At 38.3% G+C, this 27,475-nt stretch overlaps 6 protein-coding genes across 7 annotated transcripts; 2 read left to right on the top strand and 4 right to left on the bottom strand.

Moving 5' to 3' along the window:
* Nucleotides 1-4,382: 4,382 nt before the first annotated feature.
* Nucleotides 4,383-6,694, top strand: CYP94B2 (cytochrome P450, family 94, subfamily B, polypeptide 2). The gene is made up of 3 exons (XM_023671768.2): nucleotides 4,383-4,921; nucleotides 5,078-5,373; nucleotides 5,614-6,694. Exons 1-3 carry the CDS (start codon nucleotides 4,403-4,405, stop codon nucleotides 6,380-6,382), a joined length of 1,584 nt encoding a protein of 527 aa, XP_023527536.2. The 5' UTR covers nucleotides 4,383-4,402; the 3' UTR covers nucleotides 6,383-6,694.
* Nucleotides 6,695-6,924: 230 nt separating this feature from the next.
* LOC111790736 (SWI/SNF complex component SNF12 homolog) lies at nucleotides 6,925-10,043 on the bottom strand. 2 transcript variants are annotated; one of them, XM_023671767.2, is made up of 3 exons: nucleotides 9,869-10,043; nucleotides 7,815-9,656; nucleotides 6,925-7,425 (listed from the first exon to the last, which is right to left on the bottom strand). In XM_023671767.2, the coding sequence occupies exons 2-3, from the start codon at nucleotides 9,374-9,376 to the stop codon at nucleotides 7,353-7,355; spliced, it is 1,635 nt and encodes a 544-aa protein (XP_023527535.2). In that variant the 5' UTR covers nucleotides 9,377-9,656; nucleotides 9,869-10,043; the 3' UTR covers nucleotides 6,925-7,352. The 2 variants fall into 2 exon arrangements, with proteins under 2 accessions (XP_023527535.2, XP_086978546.1); XM_087122420.1 differs by having other exon boundaries at nucleotides 7,815-10,043.
* Nucleotides 10,044-10,677: 634 nt separating this feature from the next.
* LOC111790735 (F-box/kelch-repeat protein At3g27150) lies at nucleotides 10,678-13,044 on the bottom strand. The gene is made up of 2 exons (XM_023671766.2): nucleotides 12,378-13,044; nucleotides 10,678-12,007 (listed from the first exon to the last, which is right to left on the bottom strand). Exon 2 carries the CDS (start codon nucleotides 11,995-11,997, stop codon nucleotides 10,756-10,758), a length of 1,242 nt encoding a protein of 413 aa, XP_023527534.2. The 5' UTR covers nucleotides 11,998-12,007; nucleotides 12,378-13,044; the 3' UTR covers nucleotides 10,678-10,755.
* A 3,289-nt stretch (nucleotides 13,045-16,333) lies between these two features.
* On the top strand, nucleotides 16,334-18,905 carry LOC111790733 (small ribosomal subunit protein bS21c). The gene is made up of 2 exons (XM_023671764.2): nucleotides 16,334-16,856; nucleotides 18,554-18,905. The coding sequence occupies exons 1-2, from the start codon at nucleotides 16,420-16,422 to the stop codon at nucleotides 18,660-18,662; spliced, it is 546 nt and encodes a 181-aa protein (XP_023527532.1). The 5' UTR covers nucleotides 16,334-16,419; the 3' UTR covers nucleotides 18,663-18,905.
* LOC111790734 (triacylglycerol lipase 2) lies at nucleotides 18,799-22,848 on the bottom strand. The gene is made up of 8 exons (XM_023671765.2): nucleotides 22,672-22,848; nucleotides 22,157-22,270; nucleotides 20,483-20,734; nucleotides 20,274-20,417; nucleotides 20,110-20,150; nucleotides 19,717-19,796; nucleotides 19,526-19,621; nucleotides 18,799-19,438 (listed from the first exon to the last, which is right to left on the bottom strand). The coding sequence occupies exons 1-8, from the start codon at nucleotides 22,831-22,833 to the stop codon at nucleotides 19,101-19,103; spliced, it is 1,227 nt and encodes a 408-aa protein (XP_023527533.2). The 5' UTR covers nucleotides 22,834-22,848; the 3' UTR covers nucleotides 18,799-19,100.
* A 1,466-nt stretch (nucleotides 22,849-24,314) lies between these two features.
* On the bottom strand, nucleotides 24,315-27,242 carry LOC111791904 (uncharacterized protein At3g27210). Its single transcript, XM_023673418.2, has 3 exons — nucleotides 26,861-27,242; nucleotides 25,101-25,181; nucleotides 24,315-25,034 (listed from the first exon to the last, which is right to left on the bottom strand). The coding sequence occupies exons 1-3, from the start codon at nucleotides 27,048-27,050 to the stop codon at nucleotides 24,625-24,627; spliced, it is 681 nt and encodes a 226-aa protein (XP_023529186.2). The 5' UTR covers nucleotides 27,051-27,242; the 3' UTR covers nucleotides 24,315-24,624.
* Nucleotides 27,243-27,475: the final 233 nt, after the last annotated feature.

Raw genomic sequence — 27,475 nt, 5'->3', positions numbered from 1 at the left:
TTACGAGCACGTGAGATTGATGACTGGTCAAAAACTCAAGAATACAAAAATCTTTTGAAACGTGGAACAAAGATCAATCTTGTTGAAACAACTTAGCTGCCTCGTATACAGAATCAGAAATGTCGACAGTTTTAGTAACTTTTATATGGTAAGTGATTCTGAGTTTCATTTTATCTTTTTGTCCTGTGGCTGTGATCTCGATAACCTTAAAACATCAATAGGATCACATTACCATGACCTTGATAACCCTTTTTCTAATAGGGAACAATATTTTTTCATTGGTGTGATGAAATATAATAAAATCTTTAATAACCTTAAACGTCAATATTATCACCCGACTATGAAAAGAAAATATGATTAATAGGTCATCTGTTACAGTACAAATGCTTTGTTTATTGAATGGTAGATTATACTTATATCACATTCTATTGTGGAAGCATGTTAATGTTACTGATTTTGTATTAGGCACTCGATCCTTCCTGTACATTATCTTGTCCTAGGCTGTAAGATGTGAAAAACAGCACATGATAGAATGAACTTCTGTTTCGAGTATATTAATTTGAAATTTAGGATGGCATCATTTATTAGGAACATTAGAGGATATTTTTCACTATACTGCCATCATCACGCTAAAGTGTAAAAAACTATTGTTATGATATTGATGAGTTAAATTAGATACAAAATTGAAAGTTTAGGGTTCCGTTAGACCTTAAATCCAATTTTAAATATAATAAGTTGTTTAGTTTTTAAAATTCAAACAAGTCAAGAGACTTATTAGACCCGAAATGAAAAGTACATGGATTTATTAGACATTTTTTACAAAAATTTAAGAACTTATTAGTCACACAATTAAGTAAACATTGATCGATGACGTTTTAGACACAAACTTAAAAGTTCATGGATTAACCTTGTAATTTAACATATCTATTTTATTGGTGGGTGAAGTTACATTTTCCTTGATAGAATCATCACTTCCAAGCAGCTGTATAGTAGTACGAACATTTCTATAATCTAATATACTTCCAGCATTGCGAATCATTATTTTGCTTCATTTACAGGTCATCAAAATGTCAATACAATGGACAATTTACAAAAATCTCTCCACGTTTGACAATTATGTTCCGAACTTCCTAAATAAATGTTTCTTCCTAGATATCTGAGTCACATGAACAGTAGAATTCGGTCATATGGTTACATGAAGCAGCATTTTCAGAATTTACATTGATGCGCAGAAGTGATATATAATCTTCATTGCTTCCATTTTGGTGGCGAATTATACACATTCTAAATTTGAAGTTATAACCATCCCAATGTACTGTACTGTAACAATTACTATAGCTCTATTTTATCTTCACAGATAAATGAAGTATACTCCGTTTGAGAGAAAATACAGTGTTTGCTGGTTTTTATTCTGAATTTTCCTTCAAGAAGGAAGGTACAACAATAATACAGGTTTCCTAACTTGTCAAAATGTAGAATTCCTGGACACTGTCCTCAGAGCAAACAGGTTTCCTATAAGAATCTGCTTGGAGTCTTAGTGCTGCTTGAACTCCAGATGAAACTCCTGATATCATCTCTACAGCAGCATTGCCTTGTGGTACAAAGTAAGTGTTTTGAATTTATGTATCTGACTTTCCCAGTGTAGCCCACCATATTATTGGTGAAAAGAAAGGAGTAGGAGCTGAATCCAGTAGAACTCCTCCCTCAACCTTCAAGAAAATCCTCTCCGAATTCGAATACTCCTTCACTGACTACAAAGTTGGCTGCACCAAATCATGAGTACCAAAGGTATGTCTTAATTTAAAGCTTTTTGAGATTTACCATATTGTTTCTCAGCACATTTTGAGCATCTTAGAGTCCTACCTACCACTATCTGGCATCACTATACCCGTTGTCTTTGTCTGATGTGAGTCAATTGCAGGCCAAATGGTTGGAGTGGTGTCATTTGCTTGGCTTCCAATTTCAAGGTTTACAGGCTCTCCATCTCCCCAGCTGCCCAGATAAACGCCATGGACCTCTCATGATTCCTGCCTCTAATGCTGGCTAAAGCTAAACACCGCATCAGTATCTGGTGCTGAGATTTACAATGGAGCTGTAACAGAACAGTTGTGACCACTTGGTGTCACTTCAAAGGTCAGCTGGTAACCCAAAAAGTCCGCTTTAGCCGTGAGGGTCTGGTTGATTTTGTTGAGTATTGTTGGGAGAGAGTCCCACGTCCGCTAATTTCGGGAATGATCATGGATAAGTAAGGAATATATCTTCATTGGTATGAGGCCTGAGGAAGCCCAAAGCAAAGCCATGAGTATGCTCAAAGTGGACAATATCGTACTATTGTGGAGGGTCGTGATTCCTAACAGATTTTTCCATTTTCACCCAGTAATATGGCATGTCTTTTGTCTTGCAACGAAATTGTTTTTGATTTTGTCGACTGTTGTGTACTCAATCCATCCTGGAATTGTGTTGTTTTTGGTCAGTGCGACTGATATTTTGTCTGAATTCTCCAGCAGGTTCGACATCAGAGGAGGAGCAGTATTTCCGGCAGCCGCCTTGATTGCTTCGAGGAAGAAGAAGGGAACCACAATAATGGCAATGTCACATGGACAGAAGGGAAGACTTTGACTTGGAGTTTCCAAGACAAACAGCTAGGTGAGTGCTTTTTTTATACAACCATACTAAAAAAAGATTATGACATTATGCATATAATTTTGTTAGTATATTGTTTTGAACTTTATAAGGAATGTGGTATTACTTTTAACTTAGACTATTATATAGTTTATATTATCTTTTTAGTATATTATATTTATACGTTATTAAAATAGAGAAAAATGGAGAGAAATGCTATTGATTTTGATAGGTCCACCCAACCGTAAGGATTTTTCATATAAATAGCTAAGCAAGACCGTTGTTCCAAATACCAATTATTATGGACAGCGATTTTCTATATATCTCTATAATTGTATGACATTCCATTTTAGACATAAGTTCTAATAACTTTATTTTTAGTTTCATTTAAAGATCAAAATTCTTTTAACAGAAATGATTCGTTTTTGTATCTATTAGATTTGTAGCTTTCAAATAAATGTCGAGTATGTTTGAGACGTATGAAACGAATAATTAGATTACAACCTTATCCAATAATTTATCTCATTTATTGGCAATGTTCTTATTTGATGGAAGGTGAAAAGGAGAAGTAGAATGGTGTGAGGTGAGCCGTTGGATGAAACAGTGGGCCTACATCGTAGGGTATGTGGGATTGATCGGACGGTAGGCGTAGTTGGATTGGGTTAAAGAGGAGCTGTCTAGAACTTGAACCTCATTATCTGGTCGTAGCAGGCAGAAACTGCAGGGGATCACATATCCATATCCACTCCCATCAATCAACGTGTTTCTTACCTAAAAATGGAAGTTTTTTTATTTATTATTTTTTTAACTTTTACCTATTTTATATATGTGACGATATCAAGAAATGTAGAATATGTTAATTAAGAACTAAGACGATCGTATGAGATAGACTTTAATCCAATGTAGAGACAATGTCGAGTTGGATGACTTGACTTAGTGTAGAACCAAAATGCAGAAGATTGTACATGCATGCATGAGTAGACTGTGTGATCGAACAACCTCACCTAAGGTCCGACGAACCTACAAAGATGTGCAAAAAAATGTATATGAGCTTAGGTTATTTTTAAGACTTGTCATGAGCGTGTCAAAATCATAACGATGCACTGTTGAAAATGTTTCTATCTCAATGTTATTGGTTTGAATATATTGTTATTTCATTGATTGGACATGAAAGCACCCGGTAGGAAATTTGAATTGTATCATAGATAATTACTTTTATGATATCATTTGTCAATTAATTTAAATTTTTTTAATGTAATTTCTAACTAAAAGTAGGTAATATATTGACTAATTGAGCTATGTCGTTAAAGTTTTCAACATTTTTTAGATATATAATCTCTTAATTAATTATCTTAAAAATTTATATAAATTAGTAATTTTTAAGTAAATTCTAATTTCTTTAATTTCTCTTAACTAAATATTATAATCATGTTAAGAAGGTAGGAAGGTTAATTTAATTTATATTACTATTGTAAATTTTTTTATTGGCTCAATAATATAATATAAATATAGAAAATAAGACATTTATTATTTGAGTGTATACATTGGAATATAAAAATAAGACTTAAGTAATTTATTATTTATAATTTTTTATTATATTTATATAACATAATTTGTCGCCCCTAAAACTATATTATATAAATTAATTGACGAGTGATTATATTTTAAACCAAAGTCTTCGAAGCATATTATAAAATTAAGACATAAGATATTTAAAAACCCTACATTTTCGCACTTTATAATATAATTTCTTCATTCCCAATGCCATTGTCACACTTTCATGGGTATCATCATCTCTCTCTTCTCCATCTCCATTTTCATTTACCTCCTCTTCAGATTCCGGCCACCGGCCGGCGACTTTTTCAGTCACTCCTCGCCGCCGACGTACCCTCTCATCGGCTGTCTCCTCTCCTTCTACAATAACCGGAACCGCCTGTTGGATTGGTACACTGAGCTATTGTCGGGATCTGCCACCGGTACCATCGTCGTCCGCCGCCTTGGATGTCGGAGGACGGTGGTGACGGTGAACCCCGATAACGTTGAGTATATTTTGACGACCCATTTCGTTAATTTCCCTAAAGGGAAGCCTTTCACTGAGATTTTAGGTGACTTTCTTGGCTGTGGCATTTTCAACGTGGACGGCGAGCTATGGCGCACGCAACGGAAGCTGGCTAGCCATGAGTTCAGCGCCAAGTCGTTGCAGGAATTTGTCGTCGAGACGTTGGAGTCGGAGGTTGAGATGCGGTTGTTGCCCGCCCTCGAGACGTCTTCTCGAGATGGTGCAATCGTTGACTTACAGGTAAGGGCGTAGCAAACGAGATAGGAGAAATGACACTTTATGGTTCATTCGATAACTATTTGATTTCGATGAAACTAAACAATATAATTTTTTTAAAAAACCCTAAAAAAAAAATTATATAATCACAATAAAAATTTCTAGCTTTATTATTCACAGGATTTACTCAAAAGATTTGCATTCGGAGTAATATGTAAAGTTGTGTTAGGGAGCAAAGAAGAGACTATTCTCGAACTTGAAAAGAGCTTTGACGTAGCGTCGAAAGTGAGCGCTGGGAGGGCGATGGAGCCGGTTTACATGATATGGAAAGTGAAGAGATGGTTCGGGGTTGGATCGGAGCGGCGGCTGAAGACGGCAGTGGCGGAGGTTCACCGGAAAGTGAAGAACATAATTGAGAAAAGAAGGGAGAAGAAGAAGATGGAGGATCTCCATGAGAGAAAAGATCTGTTGTCCAGGTGACCAACTAGATGATAATCAAATCATATATTAAAAATATTATTTGGCACATGCAATTATAATATAATGTATGTATGCATTTCATGCATATATTTATTAAAAAAAAAAAAATGTAAGATCGAAATAAACCATTGAAAATATAATGAGTTTAAATTACAAATTTCGTTCATAAACTTTAAAATTTATATCTATTTGATCTCTCGAAATCTTTCTTCTTGACTTTGTTTTATTTTTTGTAGGTTAATCTCGATTGGGCATAACGATGAGGTGATCCGAGACATGGCCATAAGCTTCATCATGGCGGGACGGGACACGACTTCGGCTGCAATGACATGGCTGTTTTGGCTACTCTCCCATCATCCGAACATCCAGAATCAATTAGTTGAAGAGATAGACTCGGAATCAGCATTAAGAGTTGAACAAAAATTGGACTACAAATCTCTAAAGGAGCTGAAATTTCTCAAGGCATGCCTATGTGAAACCATGAGAATGTATCCGCCCGTCCCATGGGATTCAAAGCATGCTATTGCCGACGATCACTTACCAGACGGGACTCTGGTCCAAGCCGGGGATAGAGTGACATATTTCCCATATGGGATGGGTAGAATGGAGCGTTTGTGGGGGAAGGACTGGTTTGAGTTCAAGCCAAGTCGATGGCTTCTCGAGCCCGACGGGCGTGGCCGGAGAAGAGGGGTGAAGTTGGTCAGTCCATACAAGTTTCCAATATTTCAGGCAGGGCCGAGAGTGTGTTTGGGGAAGGAGATGGCTTTCATTCAGATGAAGTATGTGGTGGCGTCAATTCTCAGCCAATTCAGAATCAAACCCATTGCCGCCGACCACCCTGTGTTTGTGCCGCTGTTGACGGCACACATGGTCGGCGGCTTCAAAGTTTTGTGTCAAAGGAGAGAGAAAGAGGAGAGAGAGAGAGCCAATTCAAGACAAACAATCAAACAAAATTCCCAAGTTAAACAATCAGAAGAAGACTCAAGTCAACGATTCCAACACTGAACTGACAGATCACAGATGAAAACATACATCCAACGTGTCAACAGTTGATAGCATAAATTCAGAAACCAAGAAGACGAGACAGAATCAGAGCGGTGCCGAGTAGAAAGGTCATCGCTCAACGGATAAAAGTTACTTTAGGGATAACAAGCCGATCTTCCCTAAGAGCTCACATCACACCTCTTCGTTTCATTTGTAACACATTTTGAGTATTCATGTTCCTAGAGTTCAAATCAACTGGATATTTTTCCAAAGATTCCTCACTGATATAATAAACAAAAAGATAATCAACTGGGATGAACTCACTGCAGGTGACATGGCTGAATCACCCTTCATATGGGGTTTCAAACTCAATTTTCAATAAAGATCTCAGCAATTAAATAATCTGGAGAAAATCTTCCCATCAAATAAAAAATAGTCATGGCCATTCATCTTTGTCAGCTGAACATTGATAGATTTCTATAAGATAATAGTATTAAATCGTGTCGATCTAATCAAGAAACAGATCGCCGATCTCGAATTTCTCTAGTTGCACCTCCTCCAAGTATCAAGAAACATGATATTTAGATTACAAACTACATGTTCAAGGAATAATTGACAAATCATCATGAACTTTCATCTACACAATGCTTTACCAGAAAAAATCTCAACTTTATATGGTTGCAGATTCGACTACAAGAAATATTCCATACTACAATAAAGGGTGCTCTAAGAAAATGACTATGAAGAAACCATATGTTGTTAATGAAGCATTGGCATCACCAGCTAATTGATGATTAAAGCTTGCTTGGACTAAAAGAGCGAGTTTTATGGAATTCACATACCATGTGCGTTGATGAAGCCTTTGCACGGCATCGGAACCATCCGGTGTTTGTTACTAAACTAAAGGGTGTCATACATGTATCGTAGCATGCTAATCCAATGAAAATCCCAACAAAAAATGGCAATCCATAGCAGCTCAACAAGAACCCAGTCATGTACTTCCAGGTACATCGCTCCCTGCTGTGGGTTTTCGGTTTATGTACCGGATGACAGCATCTTCAACCCTGTTCAATCAACCATGAACTTACAATCAAGCTCAAGATGATAAAAGGAATAACAGGTAATCCCAATTTTAGAATCCGCAACCTATTGAAGATTCTGTGTGAGGGCCGGCAGCTAAAAGCTTAAAGAATAATCTCTTTTGTTGGAAAGAGAAAAGAAAGAACAATATAGTGCATAACTTGTGTCTATGATGCCAAAACAAAACAGCTACAGAGAAGGGGGGAAGTTAAGGAATATATCTTTGGGGTCAAATCCACACACGGCCACGGGTGAGAAACAAAAATGTTGTTAGAAATTGAAAATTGAAAATCCGCTGAATTAATGTATGAACTGCGAATGAATAAATATGATGCTAATAAGCAAAAACAGGTGAAATAAGGAACAAACATACCATGGTTGATTGAAGAAATCTGACCGGCGCTCCTTTTCAGCATTTCGACTAGCTTCTCCTGCAAGAAGTTTGAGATCCTTGCCTTGAGATTCAATCAAGGCATCAATAAACTCCACAGGAGACTGACTGAATCCAAGGAAAAAAGCACGTCTCCGACGATGCTCGTGAATTTTCCTTATAGCTGTACAAATTGCTTCGTCACATGTGTCGATCTCCTTGCTCTTCTCTGCATTGGCTAATAGAGCAGACAATTCCCTGTGAATTGGGAAAGGGACGTCAACCAACACATCGTAACATGCTGTACCCGCTGGACTATTCCCAGAAAGCTTAATCTTATGCTCCAGATGTATGGGCTGTGGAGGGAACAAGTGTTGTGATATTCTCTGCGAAACCATGGTGAATTTCAATTTGTCTTCCCCAAATACCTTTTGGAGAGGTGGATCACAATGAAAGAAAGATGGATCATTGGGATTCTGAAGTTTCCTAGCCTTTACATAATGCCAGATTGCCGCTATTATTCTTGGGCGAGTATCAACTTCAATACCAAGAACTTCCATCAAAGCAGGCGACAGCTTAAATTTCTCTGGAATATAATTCATTTCTAACCGAATGTTAACCGAAAATTCTTTATCCCCTTTTCTTTTCACCTCAAAGCCCTCATGAGGTGCCGGTGATCGAGCATTCTCCCATACTATGATGTGACTATCTGGATATAACCTCTGGTCCAAGGAAATAGTTACTCTCTTGAAGAAAGATGAAAATTTTGGGTACAAAGGGTTTGATCTTTGTACCACCCCAGGATGATCAGGATCTATTCCATCTTCCAAGATCCTACCTATTATCTTAAGGGTCCAGGTAGGAGGATCGGCATTTGGTTTTTTGGGTATTGTGTTAACCTGATTTGCAAATGTGTTGAAGACATAAATTCGAAGAGTTTTCTGGATACAAGGAGGGTTTTTAAGAGCTTCATGGATGTCAACTTTCTTTCTTGCAAGAGCAGCATCGACACGAGACTCAAACTCGAGCAGCTGAGTGTAGAGCGCAGATTCAGGTAAGATTGCAGCAACTTTATCCTGAAGCTGCTTCTCAGGTAGCTTCTGCTTCTTTTTACGAGCAGCAGGCGTGAGTTCCATTGTTTTCAACGGTGAAAATGTGGTACCAGGAGAAAGAATAGGAGGCCGAACTGGTGGCTTTTGAGGAATCCGCTTTGCACCAGCGAGACCGGGTGTGGAAAATCCTGGCGAAGGAGAACCCATGTTCCCACCACCAACATTCTGGCTCTGAGACAAAGACAGCCCTTGAGCTTGTAGCTGAGCTTGAAACTGCGCGTGAACTGCTTGAGCTTGAGCTTGGGCATGAGCGTGCGCCTTTAACGTAGCTTGAGCAAGAACCTGAGCAGGGGACAGCTGAAATGGATTTTGAAACCCAGCTCCTAATTGAGCTTGCGGCTGAGAAAATGTGGCGTTTGCTGCCAAAGACGGCGGAACTATACCAGAATTTCCATAAGGCGATGAAGAAGTCCCTCCAAGGCTCTTCGGCGGATTATTATTGTTCATAGACATCACTGTCTAACCAATTACTCTAACCAGAACAGTTTCAAACCAACAAAATCTCAAATGCCTATTCTAACATTGCCCCCTCAAATCCCCCAAGCAATCAAGCGTATCTCAGACTTTTGATCCAACACACAAAACAACAGGAAGAAGAAAAATACCTACCAGTACAAAAACTCCAGCTTCTCCGAGGAAATAGACCAGCAGCAGCAAAATCCAAATCTCCAAATTCCAAGAAATGGTATCAAGCGTACCGAAACCCTAACTCCACATCGAGACGTCAAAAACCCTAACCCAAATCACACAGTCCACAAGAGGAGAAATGATGACAATCACGAAGGCAATCAATCAAATTATACAATCCGCATTACGAAAACGAAAAGGGAGGTTGGATTTAAGGGATTGAAGGATGAAATTGAAGGAAAAAACCAGAAAGGATCAAAATTAAAATTGAGGAAAAACAAGACAAAAAGGGGAAATGCGGTGAATTGAAGAGCTTACAGAGATGGAGAAGTGACTGGAAGTGAAGATTTCTTCTCTTAGCTCAGAACAGAATCAAATTGACAATGGCGGAAAAGCGAGAGGAGCGAGAGAAGGAAGAGAGAGAAAAAGAGAAAGCGCTTTACCAATGGCTTCTCTCTTCACACTGTCTCTCTGTTTCTCTTTTACAACCCAAATTTCATAAATATTTTCTTTTAAATTAAAAGAAAAATAGAAATGTAAAGGGTAAAATTGTCCACCGACTCGGGTTCCGACCCATTCGGGTAATACCCGACCCGGTAATATCTTTTTATTTTTATGTATTTTCTATTTGAAAGTAATACATTTTTTAAAACCTAATTTCATTCTTTATTATTAGACAAAACCACAAAATTTTAAATTATTAAAAAAATTTGATAATTATTATAAAATTTTATTTGATAATATATATTATATAATTTATATTCGAAAATAATCATTTGATCTCTAAATTTTCAAACCTAACCGAGTTCTGAATTTAGTTTCTATTTGATTCTCAAATGATATGTTTGATTGACGAGACATCAATTTGATTCTAAACGGTCAGCTAAAAAATTAATTGACTTACGAAATTGATATGGAAAAGTCAACCTATGTTGATTCGTCAATCAAGACTCCATTAATAAAGCTTCGATAAAGCAAACGATACGTTCCGACAACTTTAGACCAAATTCACCCCTTTGATTTGGTCGATCTTACAAAATCAATCAGACGGGCTAGTTGGGAAGGAGTTCGTAGTAGAGAAAAGGACCACTAAGAGATAGATTCGACTATTTAGTCAGAACGATAGGTGAAGGTACCCAATGAGGGATGCATTTTATTTACTTAGAACACCAAAGACAACCAACATGGTTTGATGAGAGCTTAATTCAAGCAACCATGACACAGCAGTTCAGAATAAAGGGACTGAGATGGTTCGTGCCACAGTCGAGACGCGTCCATTGCAATCGGTCCGCCCTCGGATCGGGGCTGCAAGTGTAGATGCTCATGGAATCGTTTGCAGATGATTCAACTGATGCACCAATTACCAGAAGTTTATCACCCAGTGACTTGAATGCAACTCCCCAACCTTTGTTAACAACAGCAAGGACTGGGACTGGACCCAAGTTCTTCCACTCGTTTCTCCCTTTCAAATACACCTTCAGCTCGTTTGAAGACGGTTCGAGCGAGTAGAGCTCGTTGTTCACGACAGCGACAAGAGGAGGCGATTGAGAAGTTGAAATCGGGGCGTCTTCCAGCATGTTTTCAATCAAATCCCATGAGTTCTTCTCCGTGTCGAAGACTTCGCCACAAGTGAGATGGTTTCCATCGTTGTCTCTTCCTCCAATGACATAGAACTTGTTATCCATGAAGCAGCCCGAGCACTTCTTCCTCGACCGGTGCATGTTCGGGAGAGGCTCCCATAATAAGCTTTCAGAATTATACTTCTCAACAGTGTTCAACACAGTCTGTCCATATTCCATCCCCATGCCGAAAGCGCCTTCCGTGCTGAACTCGAGAGCAATCCCTCCTGCAACGAATGCATTCGAACCAGAGGAGGCTGATGCAAATAAACACCTTGGACTGATCATAGAGGGGCCATTGATCCATTTGTTCTCTACTAGCTGATACCTCCAAATGGCACCTCCTGTAAGTTCTCGACCGGTAACAATGAGATCCGTGCCTGCACAAAGTGATTCCTTATCTGCATCCAAAAAGCACGAATCCGATGGCAGGATCGGAAGCCTACGACACGACTGGAAAGTCCGATCGAACATCATCCAGCTACTCTCCCCACTAGCTAACATGAACACAGAAGGCTCTTTGTATCCAATGGCTTTCCTAATCTTATATAGCTCACCACTCTTCACAATAGCTAGATATCTCCTGCTCACACAAGACAACTTCCATTGCTCGGATTTGGGAAACCTAGCTAAGATTGAAAGCTCTAACTCATCACCAAATAAAGGAATGGAATAATCTGCATCCTGAGATTTTAAACCAGAGGATTCACCGACACCGCAGTCCAGGGCGAAGCGTGGTGCGGAATTACGGGGAACGGTCAAGTCCCGCCTATTGTTCTTCTTCCTTGAACCAGAAACACAACCCTCTAAACCTTTATCCTTATACATTGATCTAACACTGCAAAACAAGATCAACAAAACACAAGCATATGCACTTCAGACCCCAAATCAAATACTCAATCAATTCATCAGTTTCTGACCATTTCCCTCAAAGAAACAAGCCCCAAATGCTAAATTCCAAGAGCCACTTTCACAAAGATCAAAGATACAAACGGTACCAAACAGATCCCAAATCACTTTTCAGTGAGGCAAATTAACAAACACCTTATGGGCAACTCTAAAAAACCAACGTCCGACCGGCAAGAACAGAGGAAAATCCACCCCAAAATCACAGAAACTTCAGACAGATCACCATTAAAGAAGAAACCCAAATGAAAAAACGTACCAATACAAAGAATCAGTGAGTTAAGCGTGTAAAAGGGGCTTACCAGAAATGTCAAGCAGAGCGAAACCCGTGAAGAAATTAGCAAAAGGGTATCTAAAAACCAAGATGAAAATCAAAGAACCGAACAATCAGAGGCGCAGGAGATTGAAAATGGAAGTGGGGGAAGAAAAAGAAGGAGAAGAAGAAGAAGAAAAGAAGGAAATGGAGGGAAAGAGGAGGCCATTAAAGCAAAGAGAAGGATGGTGGTGGTGGTACTAATAATGGTGGCAGAGGAACAGTGAAGAACTCGAAGAACACACAGATTTGAAGGAACAATAGAATACAATACAATACAATACAATTACAATTACAAGGCTACTCTTTTTAAAATCAAGAAAGTTAAAAGCTAAATTAGGTTTAAAAAATAGGGCACTAACTAGAGGACCAATTGAAGTGGGTGGAATTTGGACACCTCCAAACTCCACCCCAATTGAAAAACAATATCATATTTGGGCGAGATTTTGGGAGAGAGAAAAAGGGGGAGATTCTGATTCCGATTGGCTGCTTGTTCTTCAGTTCTTGATGGGATTCTGTAAATGGCTGAGAGAAATCAATGGAAGTTCAGAGGTTTCAAACAGAGAGAAATGAGTTCTTAGTCATTTCCATGAGGGATTTCCACCTCTAAGCCGAAAGTTCAGGTTCCTCTCCTCCAATTCGCCTTGCCATCGCCGTCGCCATGCACAATATGACAAAAAGCTTCCATTTTTATGAGTTTTTTTTTTTTTTTTTGTTAAATTAATAAAAATATTACTAAATTTTATATTTTGTTTCTAAAATATCTTTAAAATTTTTTATTTTTTTAAAATATATTTTTTAACTTTTATTCATTAATATTTTTTAAAAGAGTTTAAAAATAATTTTAGGTTAGTACTATGTAAACACTCTGAAATTTTAAGACTAGCATTAACGTCTTTTATTTGAAAATGAGTATTTTTTAATATTTTAAAAAGTATTCTTAATATAAAGTGTAAAAATTCGATAGGGTGTGAAAATATCTCCCAACAAATGCGTAGTAAAATCGTGAGGCTGATAGCGATACGTAACGGGCTAAAGCTAATAATATTTGCTAGCAGTGGGCTTGGACGGTTAGAAATTGTATCAGAGTAAGACACTGAGTGGTGTGTTAGCGAGAATGCTGGATTTTCAAAAGGAGTGGATTGTGATATCTCACGTCAGGTGGAAAGGGGAATGAAGCATTTTTTATAAGGGCGTGAAAATTTCTTCCTAATAAATGTGTTTCAAAACAGTGAGATTGACGGCGATAAGTAATGGGTTAAAGTGGATAATGTTTGTCAGCGGTGGGTTTGGGCTGTTATAGATGGTAACAGAGCCAGACACTGATCGGTGTGTCATTGAGGACGCTGGAGTTCCAAGGGGGTGGATTGTGAAATCTCATATCAGTTGGAGAGGAAAATGAAACATTTGTTATTAGGGTGTGAAAATATCTCCCTGACAAACGCGTAGTAAAACCATGAGACTGACGGCGATACGCAACATGTTAAAGCGGACAATATCTGCTAGCAGTGGGCTTGGACGGTTAGAAATTGTATCAGAGTAAGACACTGAGTGGTGTGTCAGTTAGGACGTTGGATTTTCAAGGGGAGTGGATTGTGATATCCCACGTCAAGTGGAAAATGAAGCATTTTTTTTTATAAGGGTGTGAAAATCTCTCCTTTAAATACATTTTAAAACAGTGAGACTAACGGAAATACGTAACGGGTTAAAGTGGACAATATTTGTAAGCGGTGGGCTTGGGCTTTTATAAATGGTAACAGAGCCCGACATCGATTGGTGTGTCATCGAAGACGCTGGATTGTGAGATCCCATCTCGGTTGGAGAGGAAAACAAAATATTCTTTATAAAGGTGTGAAAACCTCTTCCTAACATAAGCGTTTTAAAATTATGAGACGTTCTAATATTAATATTATAATAATAAAAATTAAAATAACATGTTTTTGAGGCTGCCTAGGTCACTAAGGAACAAAAAAAAAAAAAAAAAAAAAAAAAAAAAAAAAAAAAAAAAACATTGGAAGTGATGCAACCATTATGTTTGTCTTATTCATTGGGGGACATTATGGTAATTAAATAAATAATCTTTGAAGCTTTTTGCATTATTTTATAAGCCAACCAATTATAGAGAAGATGCCTCAACCAAACACTTCTATTGGTAATCCCATTTGGATCATGCTTTTCCTCACTAATCTCTAGATTCTTGTCTCTTTTTTCTTTTGATAAATTTAAGGACAATGGGGCGGTTTTATGTTTGGTTTCGTGACAAGTCTGCTTCTATTCGTTACGTATGGTCGTCAGTCTCACAGTTTTAAACCTCGTCTACTAGGGAGAGGCTTCCACACCCTTATAAGAAACGTTTCGTTTTCTTCTCCAATTGATGTGAGATCTCATAATCCACCCCTCTTGAGGCCTAGCGTCCTCGCTGGCACACCTTCCAGTGTCTGGCTCTAACACCATTTATAACAGCACAAGCTCACCACTAGCAGATATTGTCCACTTTTGCTCGTTACGTATAGCTCTCAGTCTCACAGTTTTAAAACGTGTATACTACGGAGAAGTTTCCACACCCTTATAAAGAATGCTCTGTTCCCCTCTCCAACCGATGTGGGATCCACAGGTTTATATAAAACAATCCGAATATAATTCAGTAGATAAGATATTCATGATGCTTGAGTAGAGAAATGAGATATAAACCGACCGATATCGTATTTAAACGAGAGGGATGCTAAAGATATGCAAGTATGCTCGGTTATCTTTTGAAAAAATTCTTAAAAAAAACATGCGAGTGATGACAAAACGTGCTGGTCTACCGTGTTAGTGACAAACCATAATTTATGATATAAATTCATTGTGGCCTTTGCTTTCTCTTTTAATAATGTGATCATATTATATACTTAAAAGATTCCTAGTCATAATGGCTAACATCAACAAGTTGCCATTAACTATGTCATGGGGTCACTCGTGTCACCAAAACCACTCTCGTAACATAATATAATATTCTCAGGTAGCTAACGAAGTTGTTTGTGACATCCTACGTTTATTGGAGAGAAAAACGAATCGTTCTTTATAAAGATGTGAAAACTTCTTCCTAATAGACGCGTTTTAAAACCGTAAGGCTAACGGTAATACGTAATGGGCAAAAGCGGACAATATCTATTAGTGATGAGCTTAAGTTGTTATATTCTTTCTCGGGCAAAGAAACGAGTGGTAGGAGGCAAAAATATCATGAACTTAATGGAGACGAGAACAAAAAACAGTCTCGATTTGGCCCCGTTTTTCTTTTTTGAAAAATATATTATTATTAATTGAGAGGAACGAGAACAATTAACATATCTCTACTGATCATGAGAGTACAGTACTCGAGTCGTGAGATAGAGGTTTTCACCCTCCATTTAACCATTAGGAGAGTTCATAATGAATATATATATATATATATATATATATATATATAATAACTTTAGCTCGTATACTATTATATTTATATTATTATAGGTGAAAATTTAAAACTTAAATCTATTAATCGAATGTATATATTTTATATTGGTCGAAATAACTAAGGTAAAATATTTTAATAAATTTAAAAAATATAATATAATATAATTCTTAATATAATTATTACAACATAATATTGAATATAGGGCGGAGATTTGGTGGGGTTCGGGATGGAGAATAAAATTCTCGTCCCCAACCCGATTCTCCACTACTCAGATCAGGTCCGTAGGTTAAATGAACATTTTTATTTATAAATGACTAATAAAATATTGAGCGGAATATAAAATATTATTAATTTATGTATAAAATATTATATTTATTAAAAAAAATTACTTTTTATGTATAATTCTAAATTTTAAAAATTTAGACATACTAAAAATATAAAAAAAAAAATGCTATTTTAATTATTTAATTATTCTATTTTTGGCGAAATTAAAAGAAAAATGGATTGGGAAACTTATCCACAAACGCTAGAAGAGATGGAGAGGAGATGATCGAACTCTCAAAGTTGCGAACTCTACACTGAATTTCCAGACCCATCCATGGCTTCTCTCTCCAGCTTCTTCTCCTTCCTCTTACCTTCAAAACCACCGCCGCCAAAGCCCCTTCAGCCCCTCATTGCGTCTCCTTCTCCGGCGAATCAGGCGGCTGCTCAATTTCAGACACTAAAATCCAGAGATGGATCGGTTGCTCTAAGCCCCCAACAGGCTCCGAAACATTCCGAGCCCTTATCGGCGGAATTAGCCTCCGTTATCTGCCCCTCGCTGGCCTTTGCTAATACTATGTTCTTCAGATCGGCTTATAATGTGCAGGTGATTGTAGATGATAATGAGCCGGAGGAGCGGCTTTTGAATAGATTCCGGCGAGAGGTTATGAGAGCCGGTGTGATTCAGGAGTGTAAGAGACGGAAATTCTTTGAAAATCCTCATGATGTTAAGAAGCGCAAGTCTCGCGAGGCTGCTAAACGTAACCGCCGGAGGTCTGTTTCTAAAATTTCTTGTGGTTTCTTTTGGGATTTGTGTTTTTGGTTGTGAATTCTGTGATTGTTTGTTTGGATTTTGATTTATTGTGATTCTTCTCCTTGAATTGTTTGCGATTTTTGCTAGTCGTTTTTTTCTTTCAGTGTTGAATTTGATTGCTAGGAAGGTAACCTGTTAGATGTATGAGAGAAAAGTACCTTAAATCGTTGGCCTCATTATATTGATTCTTCTTCAGTCCTCGTTAAGCTTAGCTTCCCTCGCTTCCCTTTTCCAATGGCTACCAAGTGTTTAGTGTTTATCGTTAGCACGATAACTAGTACACTAGAGGTGCGTCCTTCCCGGTGGTTGGTGGTTTTTATACTGTGGTTACTAAGAGACATGCAGATTTTTGAATCTATATTCAATAGTTATTATGAGGTAGCTAACCTTGTTGAACGATTGGTCCAAGAGTAAGAACATATTCTTGAAAAGGTGTATATCTTTGCCAATACGAACAGGGTGTAGTGTACGAAAAGGTTGTTTGAACTTGCCCCATGACGAAGCGAAAATAACTACTCGGTAAAGGACGGAGAGTCTTGCTGCTTGTCGTTGAAAATGCGATTATTGCATTCTAAACCATCTACTCTATAGAAAACTCCTCGTAAAGAATGTTTTGTTTTCCTCTCCAACCGACGTAGAATCTCACGATCCACCTCATTCAGGGTCCAATGTCCTCTCTGGCACTCGTTCTCTTCTCCAATTGATGTAGGACCCTCTAATCCATTCCCGACTGCCTTGTGTCCACCTCCCTTCAGTGCTCAATCTTCTCGATGGCACATCGCTCAGTGTCTGGCTCTAATACTATTTGTAGCAGCCCAAGCCCACCATTAGTAGATATTGTTCTCTTTGGGCTTTCTCGTTCGAGTTTCTCCCTCAAGGTTTTTAAAATACGTTTGTTAGGGAGAGGTTTCTACACCCTTAAGAATGCTTCGTTCTCCTCTCCAACCAATGTGGGATCTCGCATAGATAAAGCGCTAGAATTCATTTGCAAAGGGACAGCTACTGAATTGGTGAATTTGAGTTTCCATATTCCCCATGCATAATAAGGGACAGCTAATGCTTTCTCTGTAGGACAACCTGAGTATTGATGTTGGAATAGCTTAGCTCCCAAATAAAGAATTTGATCCCTTTGGGATATGAATCACTCTATTTTGTTAAAACACTCTGGTTCTTCATTTTGGGAGGAAGGTTAACCCAATTGTCGAACCCGGAGAGAATTCCTTCCACACAAGATTGAAGAAAGACCAAACTTGGCAATGAATCTAAGGAGAACCCAACTCACTTATCGATCTCAAAGTACGGTTAATCTGCTTATTCAAGTGAACAAAGAAACTCCATGGGTGAGGCCGATGCAACTATAGCTTTTCCGGTTGAGTACTGAATGCCAATGAGAACGTGCACCATTTTTTGTTGATCAAGAATGACGAGAGATTTCTTCCTTTTTCTTTTCGTTATTATAGAGAATTTCACTGAACATCTTATATCTCGAAACCAAGTACACCATTACTCGAGATGGAAGATGGCTGTAGAAAAACGTCTTATTAAGTGAATTCTTGAGGCCCCATTAGCTAATTACAACGTTTGTGATGGGAAAATGGATATCATTTATGTGCTAAGGTGTTTGATGAAACTGAGTTATGATTTGGTTGATGAACAGGCGGCCACAGCAAAGATTTACACCACAGGACAAGCAGGATGTGCCTGCAACCAAGCAGGAAGCTGATGATGACAACTGGGATTTACCTGAAGAAGGCATTCCTTATTAACCCAATCCAATCCAATCCAAAACCTCAGCTTCACCACAATGTTTTAATGTTTTCTGCTCATCTTTTGATTTTGGGAAGCTGTTTGTATTCTGTAATCTAAGTTGTTTTCCATGTAATATCATCTTTAGTTGACAAGTTTCTTGCAACATTCCTTTTGAATAAGTAGATGTAATTCATTGTGTTTCGATCAAATAATCATTTCTCGACTCGTAAGGTGAAAACATAGCGGGTTGATATTGTCGACTTGATGATTATGCTTCCTAGGGTGTTCTAAAGATCTGGTGACCTTTCTGAGGTTATTGTACGAGACGTAGATATAATCAACCAACGTTGAACTAAAACAGGTCGAAATGTTTACACCCCAAATTATTTACTATTGGAAACCTTTATTGCTACAAACTCAATTCTCTGTGTTTGTGTCATTCTTTCGGATTCAAATCAATATAAATTAAGATGAACTCTCTTCTTGAAGAAGGCAATTAGAGGTTTGTAGACCATATCATTTGCATTGATGCCCATGACGTAATCTACATGGGCGTAGTTTTGGATGAACTGGACGTAGAGCTTATCGACGTCGTGAAACTTGAAGTGGTCGAGGAGATGATTGACGTCTTCAACGTCAGAGAGGGCATCTCGACCGCCATAGCTTATGAAAATGGCAAGATCATGGGGAATGTTGGAGAGGTTGTACATCGGCGGCTTGATTTTTCCATAGTGTTTCAAGTTGAGGTATATTCCGTCGTAGTTGTATTTCGTCAATACTCCATGCTTAACAACTTTTCAACCCAATCAAACAACATTTTATTCAATTAAACGAACGCAAAAGATGCTTTTTGAAACCATAAAACTAACAATAAGCTTACTTTGAGCTAAGTGGACCAGGTTCTTTGTCGACGTTGATTGCGGTTCGTTATTGAGAAAGAGCTGAACGGTAGATGAATTGAGACAACAATTATCACCTAATAATATAAATAAATAATTAGTTTAAATTAATAATTCTTTCCAAATTACTTTTAAAAAATAATTTTTGAAAAAAATTGAAACGGGAAGATACCAGTAATAGCAGGTAATAAGTCATAGCAATTCATTCCCGGAAAAGCACACAAATATTTCACAAATTTCTCCACCGCTTTCCTGTCATCAATCACATCCGTTTTTACAAGATGAAGATCGAACGATCGATTTTTGAAAAAAAAAATAAAAAATAAGGTATTTATTAATGAAATTTTGAAATTTCATTTGTATTTTTTAAATTTTAAATGTAGTTTTGAAATAAAATAATAGCATTTTTATATATATATATATATATATATATATATATATATATATATATATATAAAAGTAACCGATATTTTTTAAAATTTTTTATAGAAAAAATTATAAAATTTATTATTATTTTTATTAATTTAATTTATTTTACTAAGAAAATAGAAAATAAGTTATTTACCCTTTTGGATTGAATTCTATAATACCCAACGACTCAATAATCTGAAAGAAGCATTAAATAAAGGGTTAACCAATAAGAAAGAAACGCCACACCGCCGCCGCCGACGCCGCCGTGGCGACGGTGCTCTGTTATAAAACCCATTTTCAAAACTCATCGCCACCCACCTCGCCGAGGAGCGATTGGGCGGCCAAGGCTCCGACAGCGGTGGTCATATGGCTGAGATAAGCGATGGGGCTCAAAAGCCCCACCGATTGCACCTGGTTCACCAGCCTCCCTTCCGACAACGAGGCTAGCATTATCAACGTCCCCTGCCGATCCAACACCGTCGGTTATACTCCGATCATTAAAAATTGGAGAATTGAAATAAACCCACCAGAGAATGGGCGACGTAGTGGATTTTCCGGCCAGTTTGTTGGGAAACATGGTCGAAGACGGCGGGGAGTTCATAGGCGGCGAGCTCGTCCCATGACCAGTTCCAGAATTCCCGGTCGGCGGGGTTCAGGGCGGTGTGGCGGCGGCTGAATTTAGTCCCTCGTGTGTTGGAAATCCAAACGTCGAAGCCGTTATCGGCGAGAATCAATGGTAGGTTCTGCTCCGGCGAGTTCAGAAGCCATGACATCCCGTCCTCCATAAAAATAAAAATTCACAATATAATTATAAACTAAATTACAATATAATAATAATTAAACCAAGTCGGAGACGAGATTATATTTTCTTTCCTATCTCTATCTTACTCCGCCCCGTCCTTACTGTCACACTATCCACCTCCATTCAGGTCCGAGCGTCCTTACTGGCACACTATCCCATCCCCTTTTAGGTCCCAACGTCTTTACTGGCACACACACTATCCACTCCCTTTCAGGTCCCAACGTTCTCACTGGCACATTATCTATCCCCTTCCAAGTCCCAGCGTCCCTACTGGCACACTATCCACCCCCTTTCAGGTCCCAACGTCCTCACTGGCACATTTATCCATCCCCTTCCAAGTCTCAACGTCCTTATTGGCACACTATCCACCCCCTATCAGGTCCCACCGTCCTTACCCGTACACACACTATCCACCCCCTTTCAGGTCCCAATGTCCTCACTGGCACATTATCCATCCCCTCTCAATTTCCAGCATCCTTACTGGCACAATATCCACCTCCTTTCAAGTCCCAGCGTCCTTACTTGCACACTATCCACCTCCTTTCAAGTCCCAACGTCCTTACTGGCACACTATCCACCCTCTTCAGGAAACAGCCTCCTCTCTAGCACATCGTCCGGTGTCTGGCTCTAATACCATTTGTAACGGCCCAATTTAAAGCCCACCGCTAGTAAATATTGTCTTTTTTGGACTTTCCCTTCCGAGCTTCTCCTCAAAGCGTCTGCTAAGGAAATGTTTCCACACTATTGTAAAGGGATGTTTCGTTCTCCTCCTCAACCAATATGGGATTGTGGGATCTCATATAGGGACGAGTAAAGTTTTTCCGTCCCACCTCACCTAATAAAAATTTGAAACCCGAGATCTATACATACATACATACATACATAATACATACATACATATATATATATATATATATATATATATATATATATATATATATATATTATTTATTATTATTATTATTTTGAGTGGAGTAATAAACATAAGAGAGTGGCCACTTTACTTTAAATTATATTAAAACAAGTAAAATATTTAAATACTTAAGTTGGCTAAACATTCTATAACATGTGCCCCATGCTCACCACTATATTATGTATCCCAAATATATTAACCCAACTTTAATTTATAATAATAATAACAATAATAATAATAATAATAATAATCTTGAACCTTTAATCTTTGGTCAATAATATATCAGCTCAACTATGTTCATATTGGCCAATAAAATTAGTTTATTAGAATAAATTTTAAAATATTATCTTTAGCATCGATTATGTTATATATATATATATATATATATATATATATATATATATATATATATATATATATATATATATATATATATGAATTTGTTTAACGACTAAATTTATTATTTAACGGATAAAGAAAACATACCACAAGAATACCATGTTGTACGATGACGGGCGGTTTCTTGATACCTCGGCCACTTCCATAGCGACCTTCTGGGATCCTCTGCAAGCTTAGAATATATCCATCTTTCGTCGTCACCTATTATGTACATCGAAATTAGGGTTACGGTTCTACTAATAATAATTTAAGTTTTCATTTCATAATTATATAATTGGAAATTTAGGAGACATTTCTTTAATTAGAATGGTCTTTGCCTCAATTTATTAGTTTATTTAAATTAGGAAAAAAAAAACCTTATTTTTTATTTAGAATTGGTTTAATTTTCTTTAAATAAATATTTGAATTAATTACCCAATTACGAAAATTAAAATAAAATTAAAAACTTTTTTTTTTTTAATTTTTTATGAGTTGAAAAACATCCAAGATAAGAAAAAAAAAATATTTTAATTTCTGAAATTAAAAAAAAAAAAAAAAATATATATATATATATATATATATATATATATATATATATATATATATATATATATATGTATTGCCTGAATTTCTTGGCACATATAGCCATGAATGGTAACAGCAGAAGCACAGATGCCCAATTCCTCCGGCGAACCAAGGACGCCACCGTGGCCTCCGCCGAAACAACCACCGAGAACCACCATCGCCGCCGTCATCATAACAGAAAACCCCCGGAAGAAGGCCATTTCCACCGTCGCTACTTCAATTAGCCCTCTATCTCTCTATCTCTCTCTGGTCAAGGCTTTTTATAATGGGAGAGAGAGAGAGAGTGGGCCCCACGTTGAGGACGTGGCAGTTTTTTTTAAGGGAAAATGGATAAATTTGATTTATACACGTGGATTAAAGTATAATTCAATAATTATCTATAGAAACTACTTACCTAATCCTAATTATAAACCTTAAACGCCACTTGTGATGGTCATGCTTACGTCAGCTTTAAACTCACGGTTCGTCAAAATCATGTCTACACTTGTGAAGATTAAAATGTACGGTAAAGAAATGTAACTAATAGTTGATTTTTCTACATGGGTTGTATGTTATTAAAGTCGTTGTTGTTACTTATTACTTTCTACCAATTGTTTTCCAAAACTTCCTCGAACCCGATTTTCTAAAACTATTTGTCAAGAGCGGAGTCGGAGGATTGAGAAACGTCGTCGTCCATGCCAACAGTAACCTAAGTTTAGTTGGCTGACTTACTCGAGAACAAGAGTAGGTATTAAACAATTATATTGTGAGGCCCATAGGGTGCGATTGTGACACCAAAGACGCTTAACTTGGAGGTCCACGGAAAAGGAAGGCAAATCTTGTTGATACTAGTAACTATGCATTATTTTTAAGCCTTTCTTAACCAACTTGTTGAAGTTCGTATATCTATTAGACACAAAATTGAAAGTTAACGGGAATATTAAACCCAACCCGTAATAATCTTAAAAGTGAGGTAAGGTTGGGTTGTTGTAACCCTATTTTCGGGTTGACTTAACCAAGAACATGTCAACTCGCGAACTGACCTGAATTCTCGGCCTTCAAAAAATTCAACCTTAATGATTTTGGTTGGATAGTTCAAGTTGTTCGGGTTCTCGGGTGTGTTGTCCCACATTGGTTGGGGAGGAGAATAAACCATCATTTATAAGGGTCTGAAAACCTTTCCGTAGCAGATGCGTTTTAAAGCCTTGAGGGGAAGCCCGAAAGGGAAAGCCCAAAGAGGACAATATCTGCTAGCGGTGGGCCTGAGTCGTTACAAATGGTATTAGAGCCAGACAACGGACGATATGCCAGCCTTCTCGTTGTTCCTCGAAGGGGGGTAGACACGAGGCGGTGTGCCAGTAAGGACACTGGGCCCCAAATGGGGGTGGATTTGGGGATGGTCCCACATCGGTTGGAGGAAGGTAAGAGTGCCAGCGAGGACGCTGGCCCCGAACGGGGGTGGATTGTGATGTCCCACATTGATGAGGGAGGAGAACAAATGCCATTTATAAGGGTGTAGAAACCTTCCCAGACGCGTTTTAAAGCCTTGAGGGGAAGTCCGAAAGGGAAAGCCCAAAAAGGACAATATCTGCTCGCAGTGGGCCTGGGTCGTTACATCGGGTTATATGAACATACCTAATATATAAAGAACGACATTTTTTCGATTTTTTAAAGAAAAAATCAAAAGAATATGATAATTAAATTTTTATGAAAAAGGTTGTTTATTATAATTCTCAGGAAAAACCCAAAAAAGTCCCATTGCTTTCATCATCTTCTTCATCTTCTTCCTCTCCTCTTTGATTTCTAACATATTCTGATATGAATGTACTAAGAATCTAAGACATGTTTATACATAGACACAGCCTTCAACAACACCAATATCTGTATCTGATATTTCAGGACTTTACACATTTCTGAACAATTGTGAGCTACTCCATGAGCTTTGGGGTCTCACAATGGCAGAAATTCAGAGGGAATTTGCAGCTCGTGGCGTGTTTGATCGAGCGTTGTGTTTATACAGCTATGGCAGGACTTGCCTTCTTCCTCCGGTCGCCGAAGCTACGACGTGATCCCAAGCTTGGGAGGCAGCATTGTGCAGATCCAAATCGTTTCTCCTTTTCAATCCAGACATCTCCTCCATTTGAGGTCCTCTCGCTGCTGCATACGGAGTTTGTTCCCGACATATAAGGCGTTTCGGGATTTGATTGCAGGGCGAGTTCGTTTAGTGTTGGTTTGGTTTGTATGTCAGTGCCATTTCTTGAGCTATCCCTGAAAAGTTCAGCCAGTTTCTTCTTTCCTGTTGGTGATGGTTTGGGCATGGCAATTGGAGTTAGATCATCGACGACGTGGACTTGGTTGATCCGTGGAGTACCGGAGGAGAAGCTCGTGCGTACCGGAGTGTTTCCTCGTGACGGGGTGAAATCTGCAGCCATTGCAATTGATTAGGTAAGGAGACTAACAGCATAAAAGAATTCTAATGACTACTTACCACCATTGACACTATAGAAATCATCTTCACAATCCGAATCCAACCAGCCTCGGGAATCGAAAAACGCTTCATCTTTGCTACCTATGAGACCAGTTTAAAGCTCTATGATCAACTTGCTTCGTTCATAGAACAGCCATTTCAGAGTTCATACAAAAGTAGGCGAGATAGATAGCAAAACATATATAAACACAAGGACTAGTGTGAAGAACTCTTTCAAGAACGGACACAAAAGAAAGAACTCACCATGACAATATAAGCAAGAAAGTGTTCTAATACAGCGAATGAAAGTCATGTAACAGCCCAAACCCACCGCTAGCAGATATTGTCTGCTTTGGCACGTTACGTATCGTTGTCAGCCTCACGGTTTTAAAACGCGTCTACTAGGGAGAAGTTTCCACACCCTTATAAGGAATGCTTCGTTCCCCTCTCCAACTGATGTGGGATCTCACAATTGGCCAAAGCAGACAATATATGGTAATAGTGGGCTTGGGCTGTTACAAATGGTATCAAAGCCAGACACTGGGAGGTGTGCCAACGAGGACGCTGGCCTCCAAGGGGGTAGATTGTGAGATCCCACATCGGTTGGAGAGGAGAACGAAGCATTCCTTGGTATGGAAAACTTTCCCTAATAGACGCGTTTTAAAACCATGAGGCTGACAGCGATATGTAACGGGTCAAAGCGTACAATATGTAATGGTCCAAGCCCACTGCTAGCAGATATTGTCCTCTTTGGGTGGATTATGAGATCCCACATGGGGAGGAGAACAAAACACTTTTTATAAAGGTGTGGCAACCTCTCCCTAGCAGACGCGTTTTAAAAACATTGAGGGGAAACCCGAAAGGGAAAGCCCAAAGAGAACAATATCGGTTTGCAGTGGGCTTGGACCGTTACATAATATCCACTAGCGGTGGGCTTGGACGGTTACATAAAGCAACAAAGACTCACTAAAAATGGAACTCCAAACATAGATAAGTGAAGAACAGCAACCTTGTGAAAGTAGTCCAAGAACAGAAAGTGCTTCATCTATGCAATTCTAAGAACAAATGATCATACAAGAACAAATGATTCTTCAAAATGAACCAAACAGGAAAGGCTAAGCTAAACTTGTAATAGACTTGCAGCTTAGTAATAGCTATCAATTAGCCCCGAAGAGGTGGCCCTGCTGATAAGGACTTAAGATGTTGAGTAAGCATTCCTCACTTTCCATGAACTCTGGCATGCTTCATGTGAGATGGATAGAAACTCATGACAATGTTCTTATCAAAAGACAAACTCAAGAACTCTGGTATGCAACAAATTATAAGAAACACCCATCAATCCACTGATAACAATATATAGATAGAACTGTGCCAATTCTAAGAAATCTGGGGTTTCTCTAAGTTTAATGAATAATTATTCGAAAAGAAAGGGGAAAATCCTTCTCCTGTTCATCAATCTCTGGGGATTTACATTGGAAAAGAGATCGATATCTCAATTTTTTATAAAAAATAAAACAAAAGGAACCTAGATTAACTTTATTATTCCAATTAAACAATGATCCTATAAGATAATGAATTAGAAAAAGGAAACAAGGTTAGATCATGTGAAAGCAATCGAAGTCAAATCAGGGACACGCAAGAAGCAAACACTTTAGATCGCAAAGTTCATCACTCAACTAAAACAAATCAGCAAGAAATAATTAGAGAAACGAAACAAAAAGAAGAAAACAAAGCCGATTAAACTTGAACAAAGTCAAGAAGAAGAAGAAACGGATGAGTACCGAAGTGAGAAGGGGAGCTCTGAGATTTGACGAAGACGCCGCCGTGAATGGGAGGGTTTCCGATGATCGGAGTGTCGTTGTCTTTGATCGGGGAAGGAGGAATTGGCAAAGCGTTGGGCTTAGAGCCATTTGAGAGTCGGAATTTCACGGCGGAATCGGAGTTTCTATGGATTGAAACACAGGAACCCATTGATGATTTTGCTCTGTTCTTGGCTTAAATTGATGGCTGCGTGATCATCAGGGATTGGAAATGGAGAAATGAAAATGGGGTTTTAGAGAGAGAAGTGGGAAGAGGAGAGAAGAGGACGGTTTGGGTAGTGGAAGTGTTGTAATGGAAAGAGAGATTGAAAGACCAATCACTATCAGAGAGAGAGAGAGAGGATTTGGGCATGAAAGGAGAAGGTTGCATTAGCTTGTGGGGCAATGCCAAACATTATTGGAAATGAATGTTGTGTGAATGGGAGCTTTTTTTCGTACCGTCATATACATCGGTTCGCAACTTGAATCAAAGTGGGATCTCATAATTCACTTCCTTTCGAGGCTCAACGTACTCGCTGACACACCACTCGGAGCTCATAATCCACCCCCTTCGAGCCACAGCATCATCATTGGCAC

The sequence above is a fragment of the Cucurbita pepo genome, chromosome 3 (genome assembly GCF_057944985.1).
Source record: "Cucurbita pepo subsp. pepo isolate OVF chromosome 3, ASM5794498v1, whole genome shotgun sequence".
NCBI lineage: Eukaryota > Viridiplantae > Streptophyta > Magnoliopsida > Cucurbitales > Cucurbitaceae > Cucurbita > Cucurbita pepo.
This window is presented reverse-complemented; position numbering and strand designations above follow the sequence as displayed.